Source organism: Chrysochloris asiatica, unplaced genomic scaffold, assembly GCF_000296735.1.
Source record: "Chrysochloris asiatica unplaced genomic scaffold, ChrAsi1.0 scaffold00234, whole genome shotgun sequence".
In the NCBI taxonomy this organism is placed as follows: domain Eukaryota; kingdom Metazoa; phylum Chordata; class Mammalia; order Afrosoricida; family Chrysochloridae; genus Chrysochloris; species Chrysochloris asiatica.
In genome coordinates, this window is record NW_006408752.1 from 2,738,691 (window position 1) to 2,763,480 (window position 24,790).

Genomic DNA, 24,790 nt, shown 5'->3' on the forward strand with positions numbered 1-24,790 from the left:
TACTGGCAAGGGCCCAATGAGCTCAAGCGTGGCAACAGTAGTGAGGTTGGCTCAAGATAGGGCGGTGTTTCATTCTGCTGTGCATAAGGTTGCTATGAGTTGGTACTGACTCAATGGTACCTAACAACAACAACAACAACAAATGAGAACTAGCACAGGCTCACATGAAGGGCAGTGGAGACTCAGTGTTTTCAGAATGACAGATGTCTGAACCATCGGCCCATATTGCAGACACTCCCCTGCCCCACTTACTGAATGCGTGTTGATGATTTCTTCGATGGATATGTAAATGACTGGCTTGCTGACTGTCACCACGTCTGTATACTTGTCCATATTAAACTTCTCTTCTGGCTCAGGAACATTACATGCTTCTTGGAAATATCTCCTAACAAGGGAGGGAAAATAATCATATTAAGAGAGTCAAATCTGTGAGTGCAACAGCTCCAGCACAAAGGTTCGGAACTTTTGAATGATGGTTGGGTTCAGTGCTTTGTTCTCTGAAACAAGCCTTAGGGAGACTTGTAATCACATCTTCTGGACTGACTCCAGATTGTGGAGGCCGAGACCAGGTTGCTAAGAGTCAACTCCTCAAACAGAACTGGGGTGGTCTATAAGGGCTCCAGACTTCACCAGTGACTCAATGTGATCAAATATGGGCATTTAGATAAAATAAACATGTCAAGACTGATCGTTCTGGATCTGAAATCCAAGTCATTCTGAAGAATATAATCTAAAAAGCACATTCATTACTTCAATGGGTACTAGCTCCTAGGCCTAAAACACCCTTTCAACCCTTCAGAGTTTCTGTTAGCAATTTGACAAAAATGGGAGTTTAAGCCTACTCTTAACTGATTCAAACAATTAGTTGCCAATGGATGGAAAGCATGCTAAGGATGGACACATAAATACATAAACTGTCCTATCCTTCTTGTACTCAAGTTTTAAAACAGTCCATGTTAATTCAATCACAAGTATAGACAGAAATCAAGGAAAATCAGGGGCACTGTGATCAGAGTTTAGGAGAAGTTCCAGGGAGTTTTTGGAAAGACAACCTTTGTACAGGTACAGAACATGTTTCATTCTATAAAGCCAGAAAGTGATCACCCTTGGCTATCTCCTAAGGGAATCCAAGATGTACACACCAGAAATGGTCTCCACCTTCCCAGGCAGAAATATCCCAGGTGGAAGTTGATCTTCCTGCATATCTATCTAGCTAATGTGTATGTATATATATATATATATGTTGTATATATGTTATTGTTATGTGCCGTGGAGTCTGTTCCGACTCATAGTGACCCTGTACCGGGTTTCTGAGGCTGTAAATCTTTACGGGAGCAGAAAGCCTCAACTTTCTCTCGTGGAACCACTGGTAGTTTTGAACTGCTGACCTTGTGGTTTGCAGCCCAATTTGTAACATATATATATATATGCTAGAATTTTTCCATGGATTGCTGAAGAACACAAAAGTAAGAGCGTATGGGAAAAAGGGATGAACTTAATTGAGGGAGTCTTTGGTTTTGTTTCTTGTAACTGAGGAAGAGCTGGAAATTCTGATGGTTATAAGGAGTAGTGTGAGAAAAAGGGAATTAAAGGGGGAGCTCTGACAAGCAAGAGTTCACAAGCAGCCTAGGAAATGGAGGTTACACCTTGTAGGCAGAGAGAACTAAAATTAGCACCTTGAGAATGCACAATTTCCTCTAATAGGATGATTGAGAGGAATTTTCTCAAAGAGTTCATACATTCTAATTAGCGATGAACTACCCTTGTTGGCAGATGTCATTAACCCAGAGGAGAACTGGGAAGAGGAAGAATGGGAAGTTGCTATTTTCCAAGTAATGATCCAAAGAGACTCAATTTATGTCATACTTCTATGACCTATGAGACTCTGAAAGGTGGACAAGACAGCATGAATGCCAGATGTGCATTTTGTCAGAACACCTGGCTCAGTGCAGACCCCGACCAGGCTCATGCCTTTCATGTCCATGTAGAATGATTAGTGATGTAATTTGGAAAAAACATATAAAGTCATTATACATATGAGGGTAAGTCATAAAGTATTGTTACAAAAATCACAGAAACCTTTTTTAAACAAATATATCAAACTATGAAGCTATTGTTTCTCAACATATCCTCTATGTAGAACCAGACCCTTACAAAGGCATTATTTCCATCTCGCTAACCTCCTGAAAACTTCTGTACTCTTTAATTCCCACCACATCAAAATCGCAGAACTTATATCATGTTTGCTTTTAAATGTTTCTTGAGTTTTGGGAACAAAAAGAAGTCTGAAGGGACAAGATCAGGTTGCAGGGTGGATGAAGTAAGGTTTCCCAATGAAATTCTCATAGGACAGTCCTTGCTGTCATTGAAGAATGAGCAGGTGAGCTGTCATGATGGAAAACAAATACTTTTATCCAACTTTCCTGGCCAGTTTTCATCAATGCACTTTTCAATTTTTTTAAAACGTCTTCCTAGTAAGCCCCATGATCGTCCTGTGTCCTTAAAAACATTTATCAAGATAATCTTTTGGGAACCTCCCCCCACAAAAGTTGTCATAATACAACAAGAGGGAGGCTAGCAGAAGAAAGATGAAGGTGGTGGGAGACACAGGGAGGAATGCAATAAAGTGAATAGAGGTCAATGCTGTTAACTGTTGGTACATGGAGGGAAGTGCAACCATGTAGTGAAAGGAAGCATATGATTCAGTGAATGTAAAACTGATGATCTGCTCTGTAAACCTTCACTCAGTTCACAATAAAAAGTTAAAAAAAAGAAAAACAAGTTGCCATAAACTTCTGAGCTAACCTCTCTGTTTTAAACTTAACTGGCCTACTTATATCCTCTTAGAAGCCACTGTTTTGATTGGACTTGGTCCCCTGGATTGTATTGGTAAATCCAAGGCTCATCCTCAGTTACAAAGTGTTCCATTAAAATCACTTTCATTAGCTTTGATCTTACTTAAAATACTACTGGAAAGATCAGCTCATTGAGTTAGCTGATCTTGCAACTTTTGGTACCCATCCAGTCTAAAGCTTGCTGAGGCCAAGATGTTTACTTACAATGGAAAATGTAGAAGTATGTGAGATATCAACATCACTATCTATTGCATCAATGGTAATTCTATCCGCCACCACTCCCTGCCCCCACCAGGTTCTGGAGTTCAATCACAGTTTCTTCATTTGTCAAGGCTGATGGTCTTCCCTCACTCGGCTCATCTTTGAGGTCTTCCCGACCTTCCTTAAAACACCTGATCCATCTAAAAGCTGTTGTTTTCTGTGGAGTAGCATTCCCATAAATTTGTTTCAAAGCTTCAACGATTTGGGAAGTTATCCACTTGAATTTTACTAAAAATTTGCTACTAGTCTGACCTCAAAATTGGCTTTATCCATGGCATAAGAAGCATCCTCTTTTTGAAGGGGCCCTAAGGCCAATGTATTACTGAGGAAACTTTGTCTCCTGCCATTCTATTGATCACAGAGATGCATTTTAACAGGTTTTGTTTAAAATAAGCCAGTGCATGTTTGAACTAAAACCTTAGTAGCAACACTTTTTGACTTACCCTTACATAATTAAGAAATGCTAGAGGACAGAACAGAACATATTCACACACAATCACCAACAAATATAAAAACTGGACTTTCCCAATCTTCCAAAGATAAACTGTCAGTTTCCTGCAATTGTTGGATGCTGTTACGACAAATTTTTCCTGAGTGAGAAACTTCCTTTAAAAAAAACGATTGTCTACTGAAGTTTAACAAAGTAGAAATGAGTTATTTGATTTTTCAATTCTAGCTATTATAAACCTGTATTATGTTAGGAAGGATAAGTACTTCAGTTTGTCAACAGCAGAAGTCATACATTTGGGAGTGACTCAATGTAACAGGGGGTCTGTCTTGCTGGTGAGAGTTAGTTAGATGCCGAAGACCAGGCAAAAGCACCTTGCCTGCTCTTCCCTCAGAACTGAAGAAAGAAATGCATACAGCTACCTGGGGCTCATGCCCTCCCATTCCCTTCTCAAACTCTAGGCACAAACCACATTGTTCTTGTCTACCATCTTGCAAGTTTCTTCAAAAGTAAAGCCACCTCTCACCTGAATCCCTGATACGTTTCAGATAAATAATTGTTCATAGAGGAGAGATGCTCATTTTCTCCTTCAAACAGCTTGTTGGAGGCTGCGTGTTGGAGAACCTTGGCTACTGATCCCAAGTTTCTCCTCTGATCGGAATTTATCTGGCCGCCGGCTGTCATATCAATGATATCGAAGCCATCAGGGGCCACAATGGCTGGGTTCATGTATCGATAGTACAGAAGGTTTCCAACAATCTGGAGTGATGAAGTAGAAGAAAAAGATATTTTTAAAATAAAAAGTATATATTCATTTCTATGATGTCCCAAGAAAGCAGATGATATTCTGATCCTAACAAGGAGTTTAGTAAAGGTGGGTAAGAAAAAAAGATTCACATTATCACTAATAAAATCCCTCAAGTCAAACCTGTCATCATTGAACTGCTGCTGACTCATGGCGACCCACCTGTGTTAAGAGAGTAGAACCGCTTCACAGGGCTTTCTCAGCTGTACAGGAATCATTAGGCTCTTACTCTGCGGTAATGCTGAGTAGATTCAGAATGACAACCTATTCACTAGTAGTCATAAGTAAATGGTCTGCGTCACCCAGAGACCTTCAAATGACTAATAAAGTTAGCAACATTATTTTGGGTGAAAAAGATTCTTATTGCCCCCCAAGATGCAATAATACAAAGAATTTTATGAATGTATACAATCTCCCAAGTAACGTTACCATAATCAATAATCTTAATAGTTGTTAGAAACAGAAAACCTGTAGCTTATTATAAGTGGTCCTAAATAGGATAAAATCTTACAAAATGGTATGTTAATAATTTTGGTTTATGCCCCCAAGAGATTACTCTTGAAAATCTACCTTTAATAGTTCATCTTCTGTTGCATCGGGAAATTTCTCGTGGATCGAATTCTTCAATATTTTGGCTATATACCTCAATCCATAACTACAGATAAAACAGATGACAAAAGAAAATAATGGGAAAAGAACCTAAGTGAGGAAGAAACACACAGGGACTGCTCCAGTTGACTTAAACTGAGCAGCTTTCCTAAAAACTAAACATACAGTGAGATGGGATTGGAGTCACATGACTTCTACTGCCAGTAATAACTGAGTCGAGCTTTATAGCTATGACAGAGGCATTTTGCTCCCTCTTTGGAGAAAAGTTATGAATTAAAAACAAGAAAACAGGCAGCCATTCAAAATAGTAAATGAACAATGAGGGAAAGGATCTATCTTCACAGAGCATTACAGGAACTTTCAGAAAAGAGTGAACCAGTTGCTATGTAGGCCACTTACGGTAGGACATCAAGGGAAGAGATGATAGAGTTCAGGACTTTGTCAGTTACCCTTCTCAGGTTCTCAATGGATGACTCCAATTTATTTTTCACTTCTGGGTAGGTTAAAGCTTGTTCTGTGGTCACATCATAAGGCAGCTTGCTGAAAACACAAAGGCCCTCAAATTCACTGAAGACATAGCTACAAGCATTCTTATTCTTGCCAAGTTGGTACAAGCTTTGTAGTGTGAACTTGACTTGGCCCACTGGCGCCAATGACAACATGTCTGTTATGTGAGGGGAGGCTCTCTGTGCCTAGAGGGTGTCTGCAGATGGACCCCACACCTTCCCTTCTTCTGGGAAAATTACACACAGACCTCTCTAGCTTTCTAAAAAAAACCATTAATTATAAAACGCATATGTTTCTCATGAATAAACTTGGAAATGAATAATAATGGTGGTACAACATGGACTAAACTGAACCCACTTCCACTGAGTTGATTTTAATTCATAGCAACCCCTACAGAGGAAGAGGAGAACTGCCCTTCCGGGTTTCCAAGACTGTAAATCTTTACAGGAGCAGACAGCCTCATCTTTCTCCTGTGGAGCAAAGCTAGTGGGCTTGAACCACAGACTTTGTGTTTACCTGTCCAATGTTTAGTCCACAGGGCTACCTGGGTTCCTTTGCACAACATGGGGAGTGCAAATAATGTCAGTGCATTGTAAAAAAGTATTGATATTTTGTTATATATATATTGCACCACAATAAAATAGAAATCATGGATATTCTTATGCTCTGAGATAATAAAAAAGCCTATGTTTTCTATAGAATCAACTGTATATAACAACAACAATCAAGAACACTTAGCACTGACTCAGGGTGGACCATTTCTCATACCTCAGGTCATAACCACCAAGCCCTATGCTGTGCATGTGAGCATGTGGGCCTCAGACATTCATGGCTGTAGTGCAGCTCATATATACAGGACCCATACAGATCCTGGTTGTGGGTTTTTATGTGTACACATACAATTTTTCTTTACACAAACTGAGTTGTTGTACTGTGAAATATATTGTAAACATCATTCTATGCCAATAAATACACATCTATGCCACCATTCCAAATAGTTACTTATTCCATTATGTGCCCAAACCAAATCAAACTCACAGTCTTCGAGTCTACTCTGACTCATAACTGCCCCATAGGGTTTCTGTGGCTATCAATCTTTAGTGAATATTTACATAAGATGGCCACATCCCTCTTCCCAAGGAGCAGTTGGTAGGTCAAACTGCCCACCTTTTGATTAGCATTTTAACATTAGAATTTTAACTAATGTGAATTGTTAAATTGTTATGGGCTATATGGACACTTATTCTGAGATTGTTTACCAAATCCCCAAAGCTAAATATTTACTTTTCCCACTGTTTTACTATTGCACATAAAGCTGTTACTGCCACTCATGTGACTAGTTCTCTGGGTATCTTAGTCTATAAAAGACACTCTTTTGTAGAAAATTAAGAGCTGGAATTACTTAGATCTACAAATAACTACCTATAATAAGCAAATTCTACCTGGTTTTATAAGGAGCTCTGGTAGTGTAGTGGTTACGAATCAGGCTGCTAATCTCAAGGTCAACAATTCGAAACTACCAGCTGTTCTGTGGGAGAAAGATGAGGCTTTCTGCTCCCATAAAGATTTACAGCCTCAGAAACCCGGTACAGGGTCGCTATGAGTCAGAACTGACTCCACAGCACATCACCACCACCTGGTTCTATATTTGCATGTCAAAGTTACTCACTGGTAATTATAAAAAGGTATGTATTATCAGGTAAGGCGACAGTAGGTATCATCTCTAGGTCTAGATTTAGAAACACACACCAAGAAGAAAATGACAGAAGTGTAGGCATTGGGGATCAATTAGCACTGAAATGTGAAAATACCATTTTAATATTAAGATGACTCAGGCAAGAATAAGAATGCAACCTGTGTGGATATATTACAGAGAGGTCTATCTTGGATGGAAAATTTTGTCCTTATCACTTGGCAGAGTTTAAGAGTACATATCAAAGCATACAGGTAAAATGCTCATGAAACACTATTAATTAAAAGCTAACATTTTCCTAGTTCGGATACCTGGCTTCTCCAGTCTGTGTTTCTAATTGGTTCACCCACATCTTGTACACCTCTACCGGGTTTGTGTTGATCATCAGGGATTTGTCATTGATGATCTCCTTCACCACTGGGGCCAGCAGCTGACGTAGGGTGTTCTGTCCACGGGCACCTCTGTTGAAGCTGACGACCATCTTGATGACTGTAGGGTTTCCAGTAACTATGTCCTGTACCTGGTCCACCTTAGACCTAAAAAAAAAGTCCAAGCCAAAACAAAACCGTTTGTCACCACAGAGTTCCAAACAATTATGTGTTCTGTGTTCTCTCTCCCAAGCTTTTTGGAGTTATATTTTCACTCTTGAAGCTCAATACTGGCATGATTTAAAAAGAAACAATAATTTACCAGGTGTGTCTTTTCAGCTGAGATATTTGAGTATCTGTATATAAGTTCTCACTAGCTTTAGTTTCAGTCTAGAAGGCATGTATGAGGTGGAAATGGTCCAAGGCCAACAACACTGGCAGACACTGTACATACATTGTGTACCTTCTAGTAGCTAAATTAAAAAAGAACCAAACAAGAAATCCTCCTGCATTGAATGAGCTGCCTTCATTGCTTCAAGTCCCACTAAAACTCATTGTGGTATTGATAACTGACTGCCATCTGGCTGAGAGAGCCCAGCTTGGCTTCCAAATGCCAACTCACATGATTTATCTCTCCATCTTTACTCTTTCGTCCATGTGCACCCTCTGACTTCCCTTCTTCTTAGCCACCCTCTTCCTTCTTCCACACCTCCTTTGCTTTCAGGGTCTGCCAAGGGTATATTCTGGCCCTTATCCTATCTCGTCATTCCTCTTTGTTTCCTTGGCTGGCTTCTCGGTCCACTGTGGGAGCCTGTTTGCTTTCATTCTCACACGCTCCCCTCCCCTGCAGACCTCACACACACAAGGACAGCTTCTGCTACCATCTTTCTGGAATCTACCCTCTCATCTCAATCTTGAATCCACACTTCCTTCCTGAAGGCTGGCCTTGAATTCCTAATTTTCTGTTAGGCATTCCCACCCACATATTCTACACCTACCCCTCAAACTCAGTGTGCTGAAAACCCAAACTGTATTTGCTTCTGACACCCCATTTCTATGCATGGAAACACTCTTTTCCTAATCTTCTAAACTCAAATCCTTGGCTACCATTGACTTTGGCTTCTCTTTTTAGCAAGTTGCAAAGTTTTCTTGATTTTTTTCTTCCACAATTGGACTTTCTTCTTCCCTCCCTTATGTTACTATTCTGCCACCAATTTCAAAACTCAGTTTTGCAGCCGAGCTTCCAAAAGATGAAATTGTTGTTTTTAACATGTTGTTGAGTTGGTTCTGACTCACACTGACACAGTACAGGGTTTATGAAGCTTTCAAAATCTTTGAGGGATCAGAAAGGCTCATGTTTCTCCTGAGGAGCAGCTGGTGGGATGGAACTGCCAACCTTGTGAATCACAGTTCAGTGCATATCCTATGGAGTCCCCACGCTCCTTTGTATAAAGAGTCATCATTGTTAAGCGCCATTGAGTTGATTCCAACTCATAGCAACCCTTTATAGGGCTTCCGAGGAGTGGCTGGTGAGTTTGAACCACCAACTTTGCAGTTCAAACCGACCTTGCTGTCCAGTGTGTAGCCTATAATGCCACACCTGGACTCTGTATAGAGTTGTTGTTGTTGTTAAGTGCTGTTGAGTCAATTCCGACCCATAGCAACCTTGTATAGGGTTTGTGAGGAGCAGCTAGTGAGTTTGAACCACCAACCTTGCAGTTCAAAAAGCTTTGATGTCTGATGCATTAACCAACAGTGCCACACCAGTAAAGGAGAAATAATTATCTTGGGTACTTTTAACTTAACGGAGATCTGGAGAGAATCCAATAGATATTTATAAGCAAGCTCTGCTGCAAAACCAAGTTTCTGGGGTTGTTTAAATGTTTTTAATTGTGATTTGAGTGATAGTTTATATGTGCGAATACCAGTTTTACATCATTGTTTCATTGTAATGATTACAATCTTCTCCATGCATCACCATTCAACAGTATTTGCTTCTGTTCTGAGTTTTTTTTGTGTGTGTGGGTGGTGGTGGTGGGGGGGAGGGATGTACACAAAAACACTCAGGAATGTATAATCATTTAAACAACCACAGGGCACATTCTGCAAGCCTGCCTCTTGCCCACCAGCCTGCCAGTACTCAGTCTTTCTCTTTCCATGAGTCTCAAGTCCTCAGTTGTTCCCTCTCTCTCTCCATGTCCTCATCTCTGCCTGCATCCCAGAAAACCAAGTTTTGATCCTTATTTTAGACAGGGCACCTTAGTAACTCCCATGGGTAACATCCAAATCAAAGCAACTGACATCTGTAAGTGTTGTCCTTCATGTAACCATGTAACACCACATACAGTGTCAGGGCCCTCCCTCATGAGAACGTCTTCGCTTTGTTACCAATACATACATCCCCATCTCCTTAACCCCCCCATGAACTCTGATAAATGGAATATACAGACACAAACACCTGAGATTCCAGCACTGTGCCCATACAGTGAGTGGGAAAGTATGCCCTACTTCTAAATGCTCATTTTCAGAGACATTTTTCCATATTCACAGTGCTCTATTATATAAATGTAGCCCTGGTATGGTGCTGTAGGATAAGCACTGGACCGCAAGGCCAGTTTGAACTGCAAGGTCGGTGGTTCAAACTCACTAGTCACTTCTCAAAAACCCTATTACAGGGTCGCTATGAGTTACATCCAACTCAACGGCACTTAACAGCAACAAAAAACATTATATGAGGCTTAAGAGAGCAAAATGATTTTTCACTATTGTCTCTACACTTGTATTAAAGCCCCTGTTACTACATTGATAGGAAGCCAAGTGCAGTATGGATTAATTTGCTTCACTTTCCTATTTAGGTAGGACTGAAATCATTTGACTCCTATCAACCCATATTGGTTGACATTATCTATATGGATTCTAAAAGATCTGTTTTAAAGAAACAGCTCTGACTGAATTTTATGAAAAAGCAGTACCAATGCATGCCCAGTTCTACGGGTACTTAGTGATTGCTAGAAATGAAATGGAGAAAAAGGCAGTTCCTAGTCATCATAGAACTAGACTGGGAATCACAAGGTCCACTGTTCAAGCCCACTAGCTACCCCATAGGAAAAGATAAAACTTTCTGACCTTTCATAGGGTCACTATGAGTCAGAACCAACTTGATGGCATATAACAGCAAAAAGTGAAATTATAACTATAATGGCATTAAATTTATCACTGGTAGCGTAGTGGTTATGAGTTGGGCTGCCAACCTCAAAGTCAGCAGTTCAAAACTACCAGCAGTTCCACGGGGGAAAGATGAGGCATTCTGCTCCCATAAAGATTAAAGCCTCGGAAACCTTGTGCAGCATCACTAAGAGTCGGAACCGACTTCACGGCACTTAACAACAACAACAACACAATTTCAAAGCAAACATTTCTATTCTACAAAGAAAGAGATGCAATGATGGAACAGAAAACTTTCGTGTTTTGCTTAAGAGCACTTTACTTAGTTATGACAGAGCCAGAACTCAAAGGCACTTTCTGGAGACCAGTCCAGTCTTCCGGCCACTCCCTCCCTAGTCCAACTTTTCTCCTGTCTTCCTCTCACATCCACACCCAATTTGCTAGGCACCGACTTCATTCAGACCACCAGATGTGCTCATCTAGAATACAGTAAGTAGACTCCTAACTGGCACCCCTGTCTCAAGTCTGGTCCCCTCCACCCTTCAGTTCATTCTCTCACTGCTATAGGGGCCACTTTCCTAAATGGTCAGCGTGTCCATGTCACCCCACCTCTCAAGGCCCACTGGATGCACATGGAATTTACAGATACGTACACAGGCAAGTCTAGTGAGGCACTGAAAAGCTCTCCAGATTCTGGCCCAACCTTTCCAATGGAAACTCTTATTGCATCTGTGCATGCATCCTAGGTATGTGTTAGAATAAGGATCATCCATGGTAAAAGTAAAAGGAGTAAAAGCTTCAAGGGCTTTTCCATCTATATATTCTCTGTGACTTGGCTCATAGTATCCCTGCCGCGTCAGCATGATCTGTCCTTCAACTCCCAGCTGAAAAATGCCACCTCTACCCAAAAGCTTGCGCTCACTCTTTTCTATGACCTAAGTTATTTCTCAATTCTGTGCATGTAGATTCTGAGAGTCCATCTACGAAATGCAATACAAGTGCTAACTGCCGGGTGCTAGGGCAATCACAGCCATATACTACATACAGATCATGGCAGCAGCCAATGCTTGCTGGTTGCCTGGGTGCATACTGTAGGAGTGGAAAAACATACAGTCACTAAGAGTACAACAACAACAACAAGAATATAAAAGCTCAAGTTAGACCGCAGTTAAATTCCAGCTCCGACACGTCCTTGATGTGACCTTGAGAAAATTACTTAACCTTCTTGAATCTCCATTTTCTCATCTATCAAATGAAGGAAATGAAAGTACGTCCCTCACAGGGATGTTGTTGTTAAGTGCTGGTGAGACAGTTCCAACTTATAGCGACCCTGTACAGGGTTTCTGAGGAGGGGCCAGTGGATTTGAACCGCTGATCTTGCAGTTCGCAGTCTGGTGCTTATCCTATAACCATATCAGGACTCACTCCTCATAAGGGGTTGTTGTTGTTTGTTATTTCGTACCATTGAGTTGGTTCCAACCCATAGAGATTATGTATAGGATTTCCAAGGAGCAGCTGGTGAGTTTGAACCACCGACCTTGTGGTTCAAATCAACTTTGCAGTCCAGTGCACTAGCCCACAGCACCAGACCAGGACTCATAAAGAGTGTTGTTGTTAAGTGCTGTCAAATCAGTTCCAACCCATAGCGACCCTGTATAGGGTTTTCAAGGAGCGACACATGAGATTGAACCGCTGACCTTGTGGTTCAAACTGACTTTGCAGTCCAGAGCATTAACCTGCAATGTCACACCAGGACTCCAATAATATGCTCCATTATATTAGCCCAGGCACTGCTGGGATAGCAGATCTTACATAAACTAAAGGGCTTAGAACAGAGCACTCCCTCGGTATTTAACACAGAACCTTGAATACAGCGGTTATGCAATATGATTTATTTAATTAAAAAATTGTTTCATGCTTGTGGAACAATTAGACCACAGCCAGCAGATCAATCTTCTAAAAAATGGAATATGGTCTTGTCAATACCCTGCTCAAATATCTTTCACAGTCTCCCAGCAATTAAATTAGAGCTCTAGTAACATTTGGGCCAGTTACTTAGTGTCTTTCATGATCAGCCCTCACCTATTGTGTCTCGGTTTCATCTCCTGCTAGTCAGCAATTCAGTGACATCCTAGACAGACAAACCTCCTTTTGGAAACATACTTTTATCTTTGCCCATGCTGTTCCCATCACCTTTGTGCTTAATGTTGTTGCCCATTTCCTCTTAAAGAAAGCAGAGCTATTCTTCAAGGATGTATGTCAAGCATTTCCTTTTCCATAAAACCTTTATCAGCCACCCTGGCTGGAAGCATTCTTTCTGTTTCACTGGGTGTATCACTTGTGAGTACTAAACGCATTCCATTCCTCTGCATACCTTTACTATTTACTCCCAAGATGTATTTCTTGTGCTGCTATAGATACCTTGAGGGCAGAGGTGTCTTGCTAACAATGCTTCAGAGAGCCACAGTAACTAGCACAGCTTAAAGTATCAAGAAATCAGTTGACTAAAGACATTTTCTCATGATTTTGGTCCATTCCATAAAGCTACTTTGTTGTTGTTGTTAGGTGCCATCGAGTTGGTACCAACTCATAGTGACCCTATGCACAACAGAATGAAACACTGCCTGATCCTGGGTCAACCTCACAATCATTGCCACACTTGAGCCCATTGATGCTGCCACTTTGCCAATCCATCTTGATGGGAGTCTTCCTCTTTTTCTCTGACACTCCACTTTACCAAACATGATATCCTTCTCCAATGACTGGTCCCTCCTGACAATATATCTGAAGTATGAGAGATGAAGTTTGGCCATTCTGGCCTCCAAGGAGCACTCTGGCTGTACTTCTTCCAACATACATCTGTTTGTTCTTTTGGTAGTCCATGCCACTTTCAATATTCTCCTCCAACACCATAACTCAAAAGCATCAATTTGTCTATGGTCTTCCTTATTCACTGTCCAGCTTTTGCATGCATATGAGGTTATTGAAAGTACCATGGCTTGGGTCAGACGCATCTTAGTCATCAAGCTGACATCTTTGTTCTTCAACACTTTAAAAAGGTTTATTTGACCAATGCAAAGTGATGGTTATGTACCGTGGAGTGCATTCCAACTCATAGTGACCCTGCACAGGGTTTCTGAGGCTATACATCTTTACAGGAGCAGAAAGCCTCATCTTTCTCCCACAGAACAGCTGGTAGTTTCAAACTGCTGACCGTCAGCTTAGCAGCCTGATTCGTAACCACTACACTACCAGAGCTCCTTAAAGCTACTTATGTTGTTGTTGTTGTTAAGTGCCATCGAGCGGTTCCGACCCATAGCGACCCTGTACAGGGTTTCCAAGGGTGTAAATCTTTACAGGAGTAGAAACCTCATCTTTCTCCCGCTTATAGACATTTAAAATTATGAAATGAATCAGAAAAAAAAGTTGGCAATAAGTAACTTAAGCTCCAGTTAAGAAGACTACTCAGCAGAGATTACTATTTCCACCCCAACTCAGCACCATTGTTTACGACTCTGTTGTTGTTGTGAAGTGCCATTGACTCTGTTAATCACTCAGGAAATTGTAATTTGTGTAAACTGTTCTTGTTGACTTTCAATAAGTGTTTCTTTTACAACATTTTGTTGTGCATCCAGTGAAGGTACACAGAGCAGATCACCAGTTTTACATTCAACAAATCATGAACTGTTTTATCTTAATAATTGTGTTCTCTCACTTCGTCTCTGTGGTTCTGATTTCCATTCCACTCTCTTTCGCAACCCTTATGAACTTTGTCCTGAGGTAAATGTTGGCCGTTTGTTCTTGAATGGTTGATCATGCCATGGTGTGCACAACTCACTGCTGTTGTTGTCCTCCTATCTACTACTTGGCTGAAAATTGAGTCACGAAAGTGAGTTCAGATCCAGATCTGAAGGGTCACCAAGAACCATAGTCTCAGCTTACTCCAATATCTTTCTGACCAGTAAGCCTGTTTTTATTTTTCAATAATTTTGAGTTTTGTTCTACATTTTCTCCCAGTCTATCCAGGACCTTCTAATGTGGTTCCTTTGAGAACTGTTGGTAACGGTAACCAGGTACCATCTAGTTCTTCTGGTCTTGGGGTCATGGAGACTAATGTTCACATGTGTTTCATTAGTTCATTGGACTAACTGATTTTAATCGCCTTCAGTTTTCATCACTCATCTTTCCTCCGCACATGGATCAATAGTTGCACCTTAGAAGGCCATTCATAAGCTTTTTAAGATCCCATATGCTACTCACCAAAGTAGGACGTAGATCATTGTCTCTGTGGACTACGGTAAGCCAACTGACCACAGTGTCACCTAGCCTACGGTCCTGAACCTCCTGGCCTAGCAACTTTTTCCTTCAAGGTGTTTGGTTATCAATACGCTTGTGATTTTCAGTTGCTGTATATATGCAAAATAAAAAGTTAGTTTAACACTAAACAAGGAATCACTGGAGGGCAAAAAAGTATATCTGAAAACTTGTATATCTTATTTAGTCTATCAGAGGTAGCCACTATTAACAAAAGAATCTATTCATTGGCAATTTCACTGATACGTTTATATACATACTTTATTTCTTCCTCCAAGGCAGTTTTAAAAAGTTTGAGTAGTAGATATTCTTCTCGTTGGTTAGAAGCATAATTATATAGTGTAAAAATGACAGTATCCATAAATTTCGTTGACTTGTTCTGTGGCATCTGGAATATCAGCTTAGCCAGGTACAAAGGATTGGTCTAAAAGGAAAATAAAGACGGAAGAAACACAAAAACCTCACAAAACTATGTTGTTGTTATTTAAGTAGTAACAGTAGTCAGTTCCCTGCTTTTCAATGAATCAATATGTATAATGCATATAGAAGAGACCTACAATGAAAGAATTAAAAATATGTCAGCTAATATTAAAATTATACTATACTATAGACTCCTGGTGTGGCGCTGTCCGATCAGCACGGGACTGTGAACCACAAGGCAGGCAGTTCAAACCCACCAGCTGCTCCTTGGAAATCCTATACAGGGGCGCTATGAGTTGGAGCCAACTTGATGGCACTTAACAACAACAACAACATGTGATATAACATGGAACATATTATACAATTAGGCTACATGCACTTTTCACTGTTAACCTTTTTGAACCACATATTATTTTAGAGTCACAGAAGTGAGGGATAGCCAACAGAATCTGGGATCAGCAGATACTGACGAGAATAGACCGAGGGTCCAGCTAAACAGAGGGGTCTAGAAGAACTAACGGATGAGTTGATGGAAACACATCTTATCTTCTGAGACTAGAAAGGGAAAGAGAAGGGCCCATTTAAAGACAGGGACAGTGGAATGCTCATAGTTCTCTTTGAAGGACTAAAAAGGTAGGAGTGAGGTAAGCAGGGTGAAGAGAAGGGTAATTGATAAGGGAAATGCCAGAAGAAACAGAGGCAAAGTCAAAAAAGAAAGAAAAGACATTTAAGAGTTTGGCAGAAATTTTTTTAAAACATGGCTTTTCTGAGGACCACGCTGCCCTTCAGGATGGTATGATTTTCTCAAGACAGAGGATAGCTGCTGCTGTTGAATCAGTTCTAACTTATAGGAACCCTGTGTAGGGATTCTGAGAGTGGCTGGTGAGTTTGAACTGCCAACCTTTTGTTTATCAGTCCAGTGCTTATCCTCTAAGTGCCATACCAGAGTTCAAGATAGAGGATTGTTGTTGTTGTTGTTAAGTGCTGCTGAGTTGGTTCCAACTGATAGTAACCCTGTATAGGGTTGCTCAGGACCAGTTGGTGGGTTTGAACTGACAATCTTGTGGTTCGCAGTCCAGTGCTGATCCTACAGCACCACACCAGGAATCCAAGACAGAGGACTGTTAAGTTGTTGCTAAGTGTCATCGAGTCGGTTTTGACTCATAGTGATCCAGTATAGGGTTTCCAAGGAGTGGCTGGTAAGTGTGAACAGTCTACTTTGTGGTTCAAACTGACCTTGTGGTCCTGCGCTTATCCTACAGTGCCACGCCAGGACTCCAAGATAGAGAATAGAAGTGGCAAAAAAAAAAAATTTAGATGATTGTTGTTAAATGCCATTGAGATGGTTGTGACTCACAGTGACCCAGTATAGGGTTTCTGAGGAATGGTTGGTGAGTTTGAACTGCTCACCTTGTGGTATATTCCTTCTTCTTTAAGGAACCCTTGTGGTGCACTGGTTAAGCACTCAGCTGCTAAAACTGAAAGCTGGTGATTCAAACCCACCAGCCACTCTGTGGACAAAAGATACAGCAGTCTGCTTCCCTAAAGGTGACAGCCTTTGAAACCCTATGAAGTGGTTCTCCTCTGTTCTGGAGGGTTGCCGTGAGTTGGACCTGACTGAATGGTAACGGGCTTCCTCTTTTGCCTCCTAATGAAAAAGATGACTACTTTCCCATACATGGAAACTAGCAGTAAACTGGCTTTAAAGTGTTTAAGAAAACCCAAAGTATGGTTGACTTTACTACTTTACTTTCAAGCTCATAAACAATTGGTTGAATTTTCTTACATAAAAGTTCAGGAGTACTGTTTCTTTGCTGCTCTGTGATGATTTTGCCCCCACACTAAACAGAGGGGAATGATGCAGTGGGAAACTTACTCTGAGGTTACAGAAGCCCATTTATCATGATTCTAGACCTCTTACTTCTTCCTCAGATAACACAGAAAATTTAAATACAGGCTAACAAAGAAGGGCCAAATAGAAAGCAAAAATCTATACAAGCTGATCAGCTGCTTCGGTTAAACATTCTGGCCAAGGTATCATTCTAGGGGCCAGAGGAATTAGCATGTTTGCTGTTTCCTCATTGATCTTGGGCTAAATGTTTCAAAAGGATAGAGGGAAAAAAGGTGGAGACAAACACATGAGATTTCAAAGGATACCTCAATGTGATACCAAATAGTCATGCCCTGAGTTGATCACTTCTGGATTGTTTGGGGGCAAAACCTTGTTGGAAGCATTCTGAAAATATTTCTGTGCTTTGCTCTTTCTCTTTTCCATTAAAAAGCCTCTGTTTATCTACTAGGGCAACCAATACAATTCACAGGCAACACAAATACTGACAACACCTCAGAAGAGAAAACAAAATCTTAAGCTATATAGCCTTGTATGCTAATGATGAAAAATACCTAGGATGATATTTTCAAAAGGTGGTAGACCATGAATCTTATCAATGCAAACCTTCTTTTCTTTCTGGAAGGGTTCATGGATTCCACAGACAGTCGTGTGTGTTAACATTTTTCCTCCTATGCTGCCATATGGTGGTCATCTAGGGTACCTACACCTGTTTCAAGAAAATGCTCTCCAACATAGTGTATCAAGAGGAGAATTTCCAATTCTATAGAAATTAACACCTCATCACTGAATGGAGTCAGCCACACCTTGTTTTCTGGTTAGGGTAACATGTTCACTATTTATCTAATGCTAGTGGATCACAAGCTGGGCTGCTAACCACAAGGTCAGCAGTTCGAATCTACCAGTCACTCTGTGGGAGAAAGATAAAGCTTTCTGGTCCCATAAAGATTTATAGCCTTGGAAACTCTATACAGGGTTGCTATGAGTCAGAGCTAACTCCAAAGCACACAGCCACCAATCACCAGGAATATCCTCAGAAAAGATTCAGGCATCTCCAGGCCTTGGAGGAATTGCCACAAACAGCAGTGGTCACACAGAGATGGACTACCGATTTACCTTGATTGGGAAAATGTTCTTGCTGAAGGGGAGACTGATTATATATTCATTTTCCTTTATGACTAATTACATGTGCTAGCAGGGTAGACTGCTGTTATTATTAAGTGCCCTCAAGCTGGTTCCGACTCATAGTGACTGCATATAGGGTTTCCGAGGCTGTCAATCTTTACGGAAGCAGAAACCTCATCTTTCTCCAGTGAGGCAACTGGTGAGCTGGAACCATGGACCTTGTGGCTCATAGTCTAGTGCTTATCGTATGGAGCCACTGAACTTGCAGTAGGGTAGATAGAGAGACTCAATATCAAATTGATTATTAAACCCTAACCATCGCCACTGTAAGTTATTCGTTCTCACCAACATTCTGGAAGCAACAGAAAACAACTATTCATTTAAATGATAGCAATACCATGAAACTAATGAAAAACACACTCACACTATTTCATAATTCTAACGCTCTGGTTCTTTTCCCAAGGGAAGGAGGGCAGCATGTCTGTGGCCTAAATCTGTTTTTCCCATGCACTTTAATTTTTCAGGACTTCGAACTGGTTCAGTCATAGCTGATGAAGTTATACTAAAATGGACCTGAATTTTTTAAAATATGGTGAACCAGAATGCTAACGCGAACAGGAAAAATTACAGATTAAAGCTTTTCTGGAAACTTAATCACCTTCTAAGAAAACAAGGGCAGCATGCCCTTTGCATATCAACCAAATCTCTTGCCTGGCTGAGTAAGGATGCCTAGCTCAAAGATGGTGGCTGACTGTGTAGCTTCGAATGAGTCTGGCTCTCCACAGTCCTGACAACAATCCAACATCATGAGCAGGTTCCTGAAAGAGCTCACTGTGCCTCTTCAACATCTCCCATTCCAGAGCTCTGACCCATGGTTTTTCCCATTCCAGAGCACCCCAAATTTAAAACATTGGGTCTATCCAGTTTCACTTCATTTGGCCATGCCTGAACCAGTTTGAACCCACTTGTAGCTCTGAAATTTTTCATTATTTGACAGCATCTACTTTTGTTACTATTAGGTCTATATTGTTTCTATAGATTACTAACTATAGAAAAGTTTTGAAGAGGTAGGGCTCTGAAACTAGGCCTCAACTCCTTGCTTCACTGTGTTCTCATCTGTAAACTGGGAGCAACCACAGTACTTACGCTTCCTAAGCGTTGTGGTAAGAATAAATGAGATAATGTTTGTAAAGTGCTTAGATTAGCAATTGGCACTTAGTAAGAGCTCAAAATACATAAACTGTCAAAACTGAAGCATAGGGAAAGTCAGTTTTTAACCACAAACATGGAACAGCGTATTGATAAAAAATTCACAGTGAAAGATAGATAGTTCTTACCTGTAAGAGGTAAAACAGCTGCTGGTACGTTTCTAGTGTTTTTCTCCTTTCCTTACTTAAACTTTTAATTCCCTGGTTGTCAGTGTTATTTAATATTGGCATCTCTCCTTTTTTCTTATTCAACTTCTTGCTGTGTGAAATTACATCCTGAAAAGAAAATTTATGAAACTGTAATTTTTAGCTCTGGTAGTTTTCACTTCTTCTCTTTACAGAGACCCAGCAACACACATGGTTGTTGAGGCTAATTTTTGACACTTCCCTCAGAAAAAAACCTTCCCAAAATGCCAAACATATTAACAATCTACCTTGGAGATGAATTTGACTTTTGTATTAATTGCTCTCTAAAGCTATACTCTTTTGATCTTAAGACATTATGCAGATGCCAAGATCATTAAATGGGGGAGAAATGGTCTTTACAACAAATGATGCTGGGACACTGGACAGTTGCATGTGAAAGAATGTAGTTGGGTCACCTTACTCCCTATACAAAAATTAATTCAAAATGGATCACAGGCTTAAATGTCAGAGCTAAAACCATATAATATGTGAAAGAAAACATTAAATATAAATCCTTGTGACCTTGCGTTGTTGCTGTTTGGTGCCATTGAGTCAGTCGGACTCACAGTGACCCCATGTGACAGAGTAGAACTGTCCTGTAAGGTCATCTTGGTGCTAAAGGATAACGCACTGCTCCTTGGAAATCCTATGCAGGGTTGCTATCAGTCAGAAGTGACTCAATGGCACTGAACAACAACAACAATCTTTACTGAAGCAGAATGACAGATCTTTCTCCAATGGGGCCACAGGACGGGTTTGAACTGTCAAAACTTGAACTGTTAACTTTCGGTTAACAGTCAAGTGTTTAACTGTTAAACTATCAGGACTCCTTAAGGAATTTTCCTTAGGGTGGATTCTATAAATCATATAGCTGATAAGGGACATGAGCCAAGAATGTATAAAAATATCTTAACATAAAAAGAAAACTCAATTAAAAACTCAGCAAGGGATATGAACAGAATAGGACCATGTTGTTGTTAGTGCCATTGGTTCTGACTTTATAGGGTTTCCAAGGAGTGGTTGGTGGGTTTGAACTGCCAATCCTGCCACTAGCAGTCCAGTGCTTATCCTGAAGCACAACACCAGGATTACCATTTGTTGTTATAAGTGCCATCAAGTCGATTCCGACTCATAGCAATAGTTTTTCAAAGTTGGGTTTGAACTGCCAACCTTGTGGTTCGCAGTCCAGTGCTGATCCTACAGTACCATACCAGAAGTCCAGTACTGCCATATGACCCAGCAATTTCACTCCTGGAGTATTGAAACAGGTGTTCAAACAAACACTTGTTCCCACCAAAAAAGCCCCATTGCCATCAAGTCGACTCTGACTCATAGGAACCCTGTACAAGGTTTCCAAGGGTTATAGAGCAAAAAGGCTCAGCTTACCTCTATGCAGTAGTCAGCAGTCCAGTGCTTATCCTACAGTGCCACCAGGGCTCCTCAGAAACTTGTATACAAAGGTTCAAATCAACAACTACCCACAATAACCAAAAGGTAAAGCAACCTAAGTGTCCATCAACTTATGAACAGATAAACAAGATACATATAGTCTATCCATTCCATACAATTCAGCCATCAAATGAATAAAGTCCTGATACATGCTGCCACATTTATAAAAATATTATGCTGAGTAAAAGAAACCAGACACAAGAGATCACATATTGTAAGATTCCATTCATATGAAATATCTGACATAGACAAATAGTTACAAACAGAAAGCAGGGGTTGCCAGGGGCTGGGATGGGATGGGGGGTGCGTCTGAGAGGGGGAACAGGGCATTGAGGCATGATTACTAATGAGGATGCAATCTCTTCCTTTTTAAAAACTGAAACATAATTCACATACCATAAAATTCACCCCTCTAAAAGTGTACAAATTAAATACAAGGTTGTTCTGTCAGAAGTGATGAGTGCTGTTATATTGAGGGAAAATTGCAACGAATGTTACAAAGCAAAATGCATGTAAATTATTGAATGAAAAATTAATTTGCTCTATAAATTTTCACCCAAATCACTCCACCGCCACCCTTTAGGACATGATCACGGAGTTTCTTCTGGAGCAATAAACATGCTACAGAGTTAGAGAGTGGTGATAGCTGCACAGCCTTGTGGGTATCCATTGGACATTGTATGTGAATTTCATGGTATGTGAGTTACAGCTCAATTTTAAAAAACACTTGCAAAAATGTAATGTAGAAATTTATAAGAGATAGAAGAGAAAGGAATCCTCCTTATAAATTACAAATATGTAACAAGATTACATGTTCCCCATTGTGCTCCTTTATTTACAGGAAATCACAGGACATGTGATGGGACATATTGTCAAGTGGTTACTTCAAGTTATAATGTCCCCTTTGGGAGCTTAAAAGGTTATGACTAATAGTAGCTCCTTCAGAACAAGGGATAATAAACACTTTTTAACGGGAACTACAGCAACAGCTACATTTTGTATCTCTTGTAGCAAATGTAGGTACACAAACACACACACACATACACACAGATACACTATATACATATGAAACAATACATAACCTTACTACTAGGACCTGGGACACAATGATACTTGCTTTCTAGTCTATTTCATTCTATCCCATTAAAAAACAACAACAAAAAAAGATTAATTATTGTTGTTAAGTGCTGTAGAGTTGATTCTGACTCATAGCCACCCTCTACAAGGTTTCAAGGAACTGGTGAGTTTGAACTGCTGACTCTGTGGTTCACAGTCAAGTGCTTATCCTACAGTGTCAACTGTGACCCACTGAATTGAGAAAGGAATCCTGGTAAGTGTGGTGCTGTAGAGAAAGTATTGAACCACAAAGTTGGTTTGACTCACAAGGTCAGCAGCTCAAACCCACCAGCACCTCCTCAGAAACCCTATGTTGCTATAAGTCAGAACTGACTCTATGGCACTTAACAACAACAAATTGAGAAAAGATTGAAGCTACCAAAGACTTCAGTTTGCTTGAATCCACAACCAAAGCTCATTAAGGCAGCAGTCAAGAAATCAAAGGATGTATTGCCTTAGGGAAATCTACTGCTGCTGCTGCAGAAAAGTCTTTAAAGTGTTAAAGAGCAATGCTGTCGCTTAGAGGACAAGGTGCATTCCACTCAAGGTATTTTCAATCATATGATATGCATGCGAAACTTGGACAATGAGTAAGAAATAGAAGAATCAATGCATCTGATATACGGTTTTGGAGAAGAATATTAAAGGTACATGGATGGTCAGAAGAATAAACATATCTGTGTTGGAAGAAGTACAGCCAGAATCCTCCCAGAATGTTCCTTAGAAGCCAGGATGGCCAGACTTTGTCTCCCATACTTTGAACATGCTAGGAAGGACCAGTTCCTAGAGAAGGACATCATGCTAGGTAAAGTGCAGAGAAGATCCCCAATGAGACAGATTAAAATCATGGCAGCCAAACCCTATCAAGGGCCCCTATGAGTCAGAAATGACTTGATGACAGTTGTTTTTGGTACTAGGACATGATCCACATTTGAAAGTCACTGTTCTACCCTGCCACTTAAAAGGAAAGCCTATACAAGGTTCCAATGGGCTGGAACCAACTTGACAGCACTTAACAACAACTGACTTACATAGGAAAAGCAAAAAAAAAAAAACAAACCCAAAAAACAAAAAATCTACAGCCAACTCATGGCAATGATAAAATTCCTTTTCCTAAAATATCTTCCAGTCTTTCAGTCCAGTCCCCCATGCAAGGACTCTATAAGATGGCTTCAAAAACTTGGTGGGAAAATTTCATTATCTTTTTTTGTTTGTTTGCATTGAAAACTAAGTTTTTTCAGGTCTCATTACTTGCATTCAAAATATACTTCCATGACGTCCTTGGCTTGAGATTCTTTGCCGTAGTCCTTAGCAACCACACAACTGCAACCAATCACTTAGCGAGGTTTCTCCTCTCTGCCAATTTTGCAGAGGCCTATTCATTCACTTAACTTCTTGTTGTCATCAACCTTAGTCAAGTTGATTTGGTGTTCAGCACTTAAGGCCTCTACAAACTTGACACACACAGGTTCATCACAGTTGGATGCAAGCACACAAAGATGGGCTTGGCACTTGTCTATGGCTTTGGCAGCTTTGTGAATTCCATGTGCCAGGCCATCATGGACGAGGGCAGTCTTCAGCACCTCTTGTAAAGCAGGGTTAACATCTATTACACTTCCAGCATCAATGCCTTCCTCAGCCATGGTGGTAGGTTACAGGTAGAGCCGAATCTTGAAAGCACCAAGGCCTCCACCTCTGCACAACTCAGCAGTGACAGTTGAAAGAGAGCAATTTCATTATCTTTTAATTCCACTTCTCCACAAACTTTCTGAAGTCCCCTCATATTTGCTGCCAGCATCCAGATTGTTCAACTGCTCTTCCTTCATGGGGGTGCTCTGGGCATTTCAGGAAACACAGCATGTCTTGTTCAATTGCATTTTGCTTTGCTTTACAGATAAATATTTTTTCTTTTTACGAATTGAAGGTTTGTGGCAATCATGCATCAAACAAGTCAACTGATACCATGTTTGTCACCACTATGTGCTCTGTGTCACATTTTCCAAATATTTTCATAATGCTATTTTCCACTTAATAGACTATGTTGTTGTTGATATGTGCTGTTGATTCAGTTCTGGCTCACAGTGATTCTGTATAGGGTTTCTGAGGAGCAGCTGGTGGGTTTGAACTGCTGACCGTGTGGCTCAAAGTCCAGCACTGGTCCTACAGCGCCACACCAAGAGTCCTAACACAATATTTGTTGTTGTTGTTGTTGTTAAGTGCTGTTGAGTTAGTTCTGAGGAATGGCTGGTGGATTTGAACCGCTGATCTTGTGGTTAGCAGACTAGTGCTTTTCCTACAGCACCACCCTAGGACTCCAAATAACAGACAATGCTATCAAGTAGATCATGATACCCATGAGGAACACAATCCTCACAAGAATCGTCCATCCCTACAAGATCAAAAGAGCAGCAA

At 40.5% G+C, this 24,790-nt stretch overlaps 1 protein-coding gene and 1 pseudogene across 2 annotated transcripts in view; both read right to left on the minus strand.

The window, feature by feature from the left end:
* The window catches only part of IQGAP2 (IQ motif containing GTPase activating protein 2), a 373,356-nt gene that overhangs the window by 47,070 nt on the left and 301,496 nt on the right, over positions 1 to 24,790 (minus strand). For both annotated transcript variants that reach the window (XM_006873291.1, XM_006873292.1), the window contains 7 exons: positions 19,757 to 19,903; positions 15,286 to 15,449; positions 7,490 to 7,714; positions 5,378 to 5,518; positions 4,940 to 5,024; positions 4,091 to 4,323; positions 253 to 385 (listed from right to left, as the gene is read on the minus strand). In XM_006873291.1, the coding sequence (XP_006873353.1) occupies positions 253 to 385; positions 4,091 to 4,323; positions 4,940 to 5,024; positions 5,378 to 5,518; positions 7,490 to 7,714; positions 15,286 to 15,449; positions 19,757 to 19,903 (1,128 nt within the window). The remainder of the gene's footprint in view (positions 1 to 252; positions 386 to 4,090; positions 4,324 to 4,939; positions 5,025 to 5,377; positions 5,519 to 7,489; positions 7,715 to 15,285; positions 15,450 to 19,756; positions 19,904 to 24,790) is intronic.
* LOC102816555 lies at positions 23,626 to 24,021 on the minus strand (annotated as a pseudogene).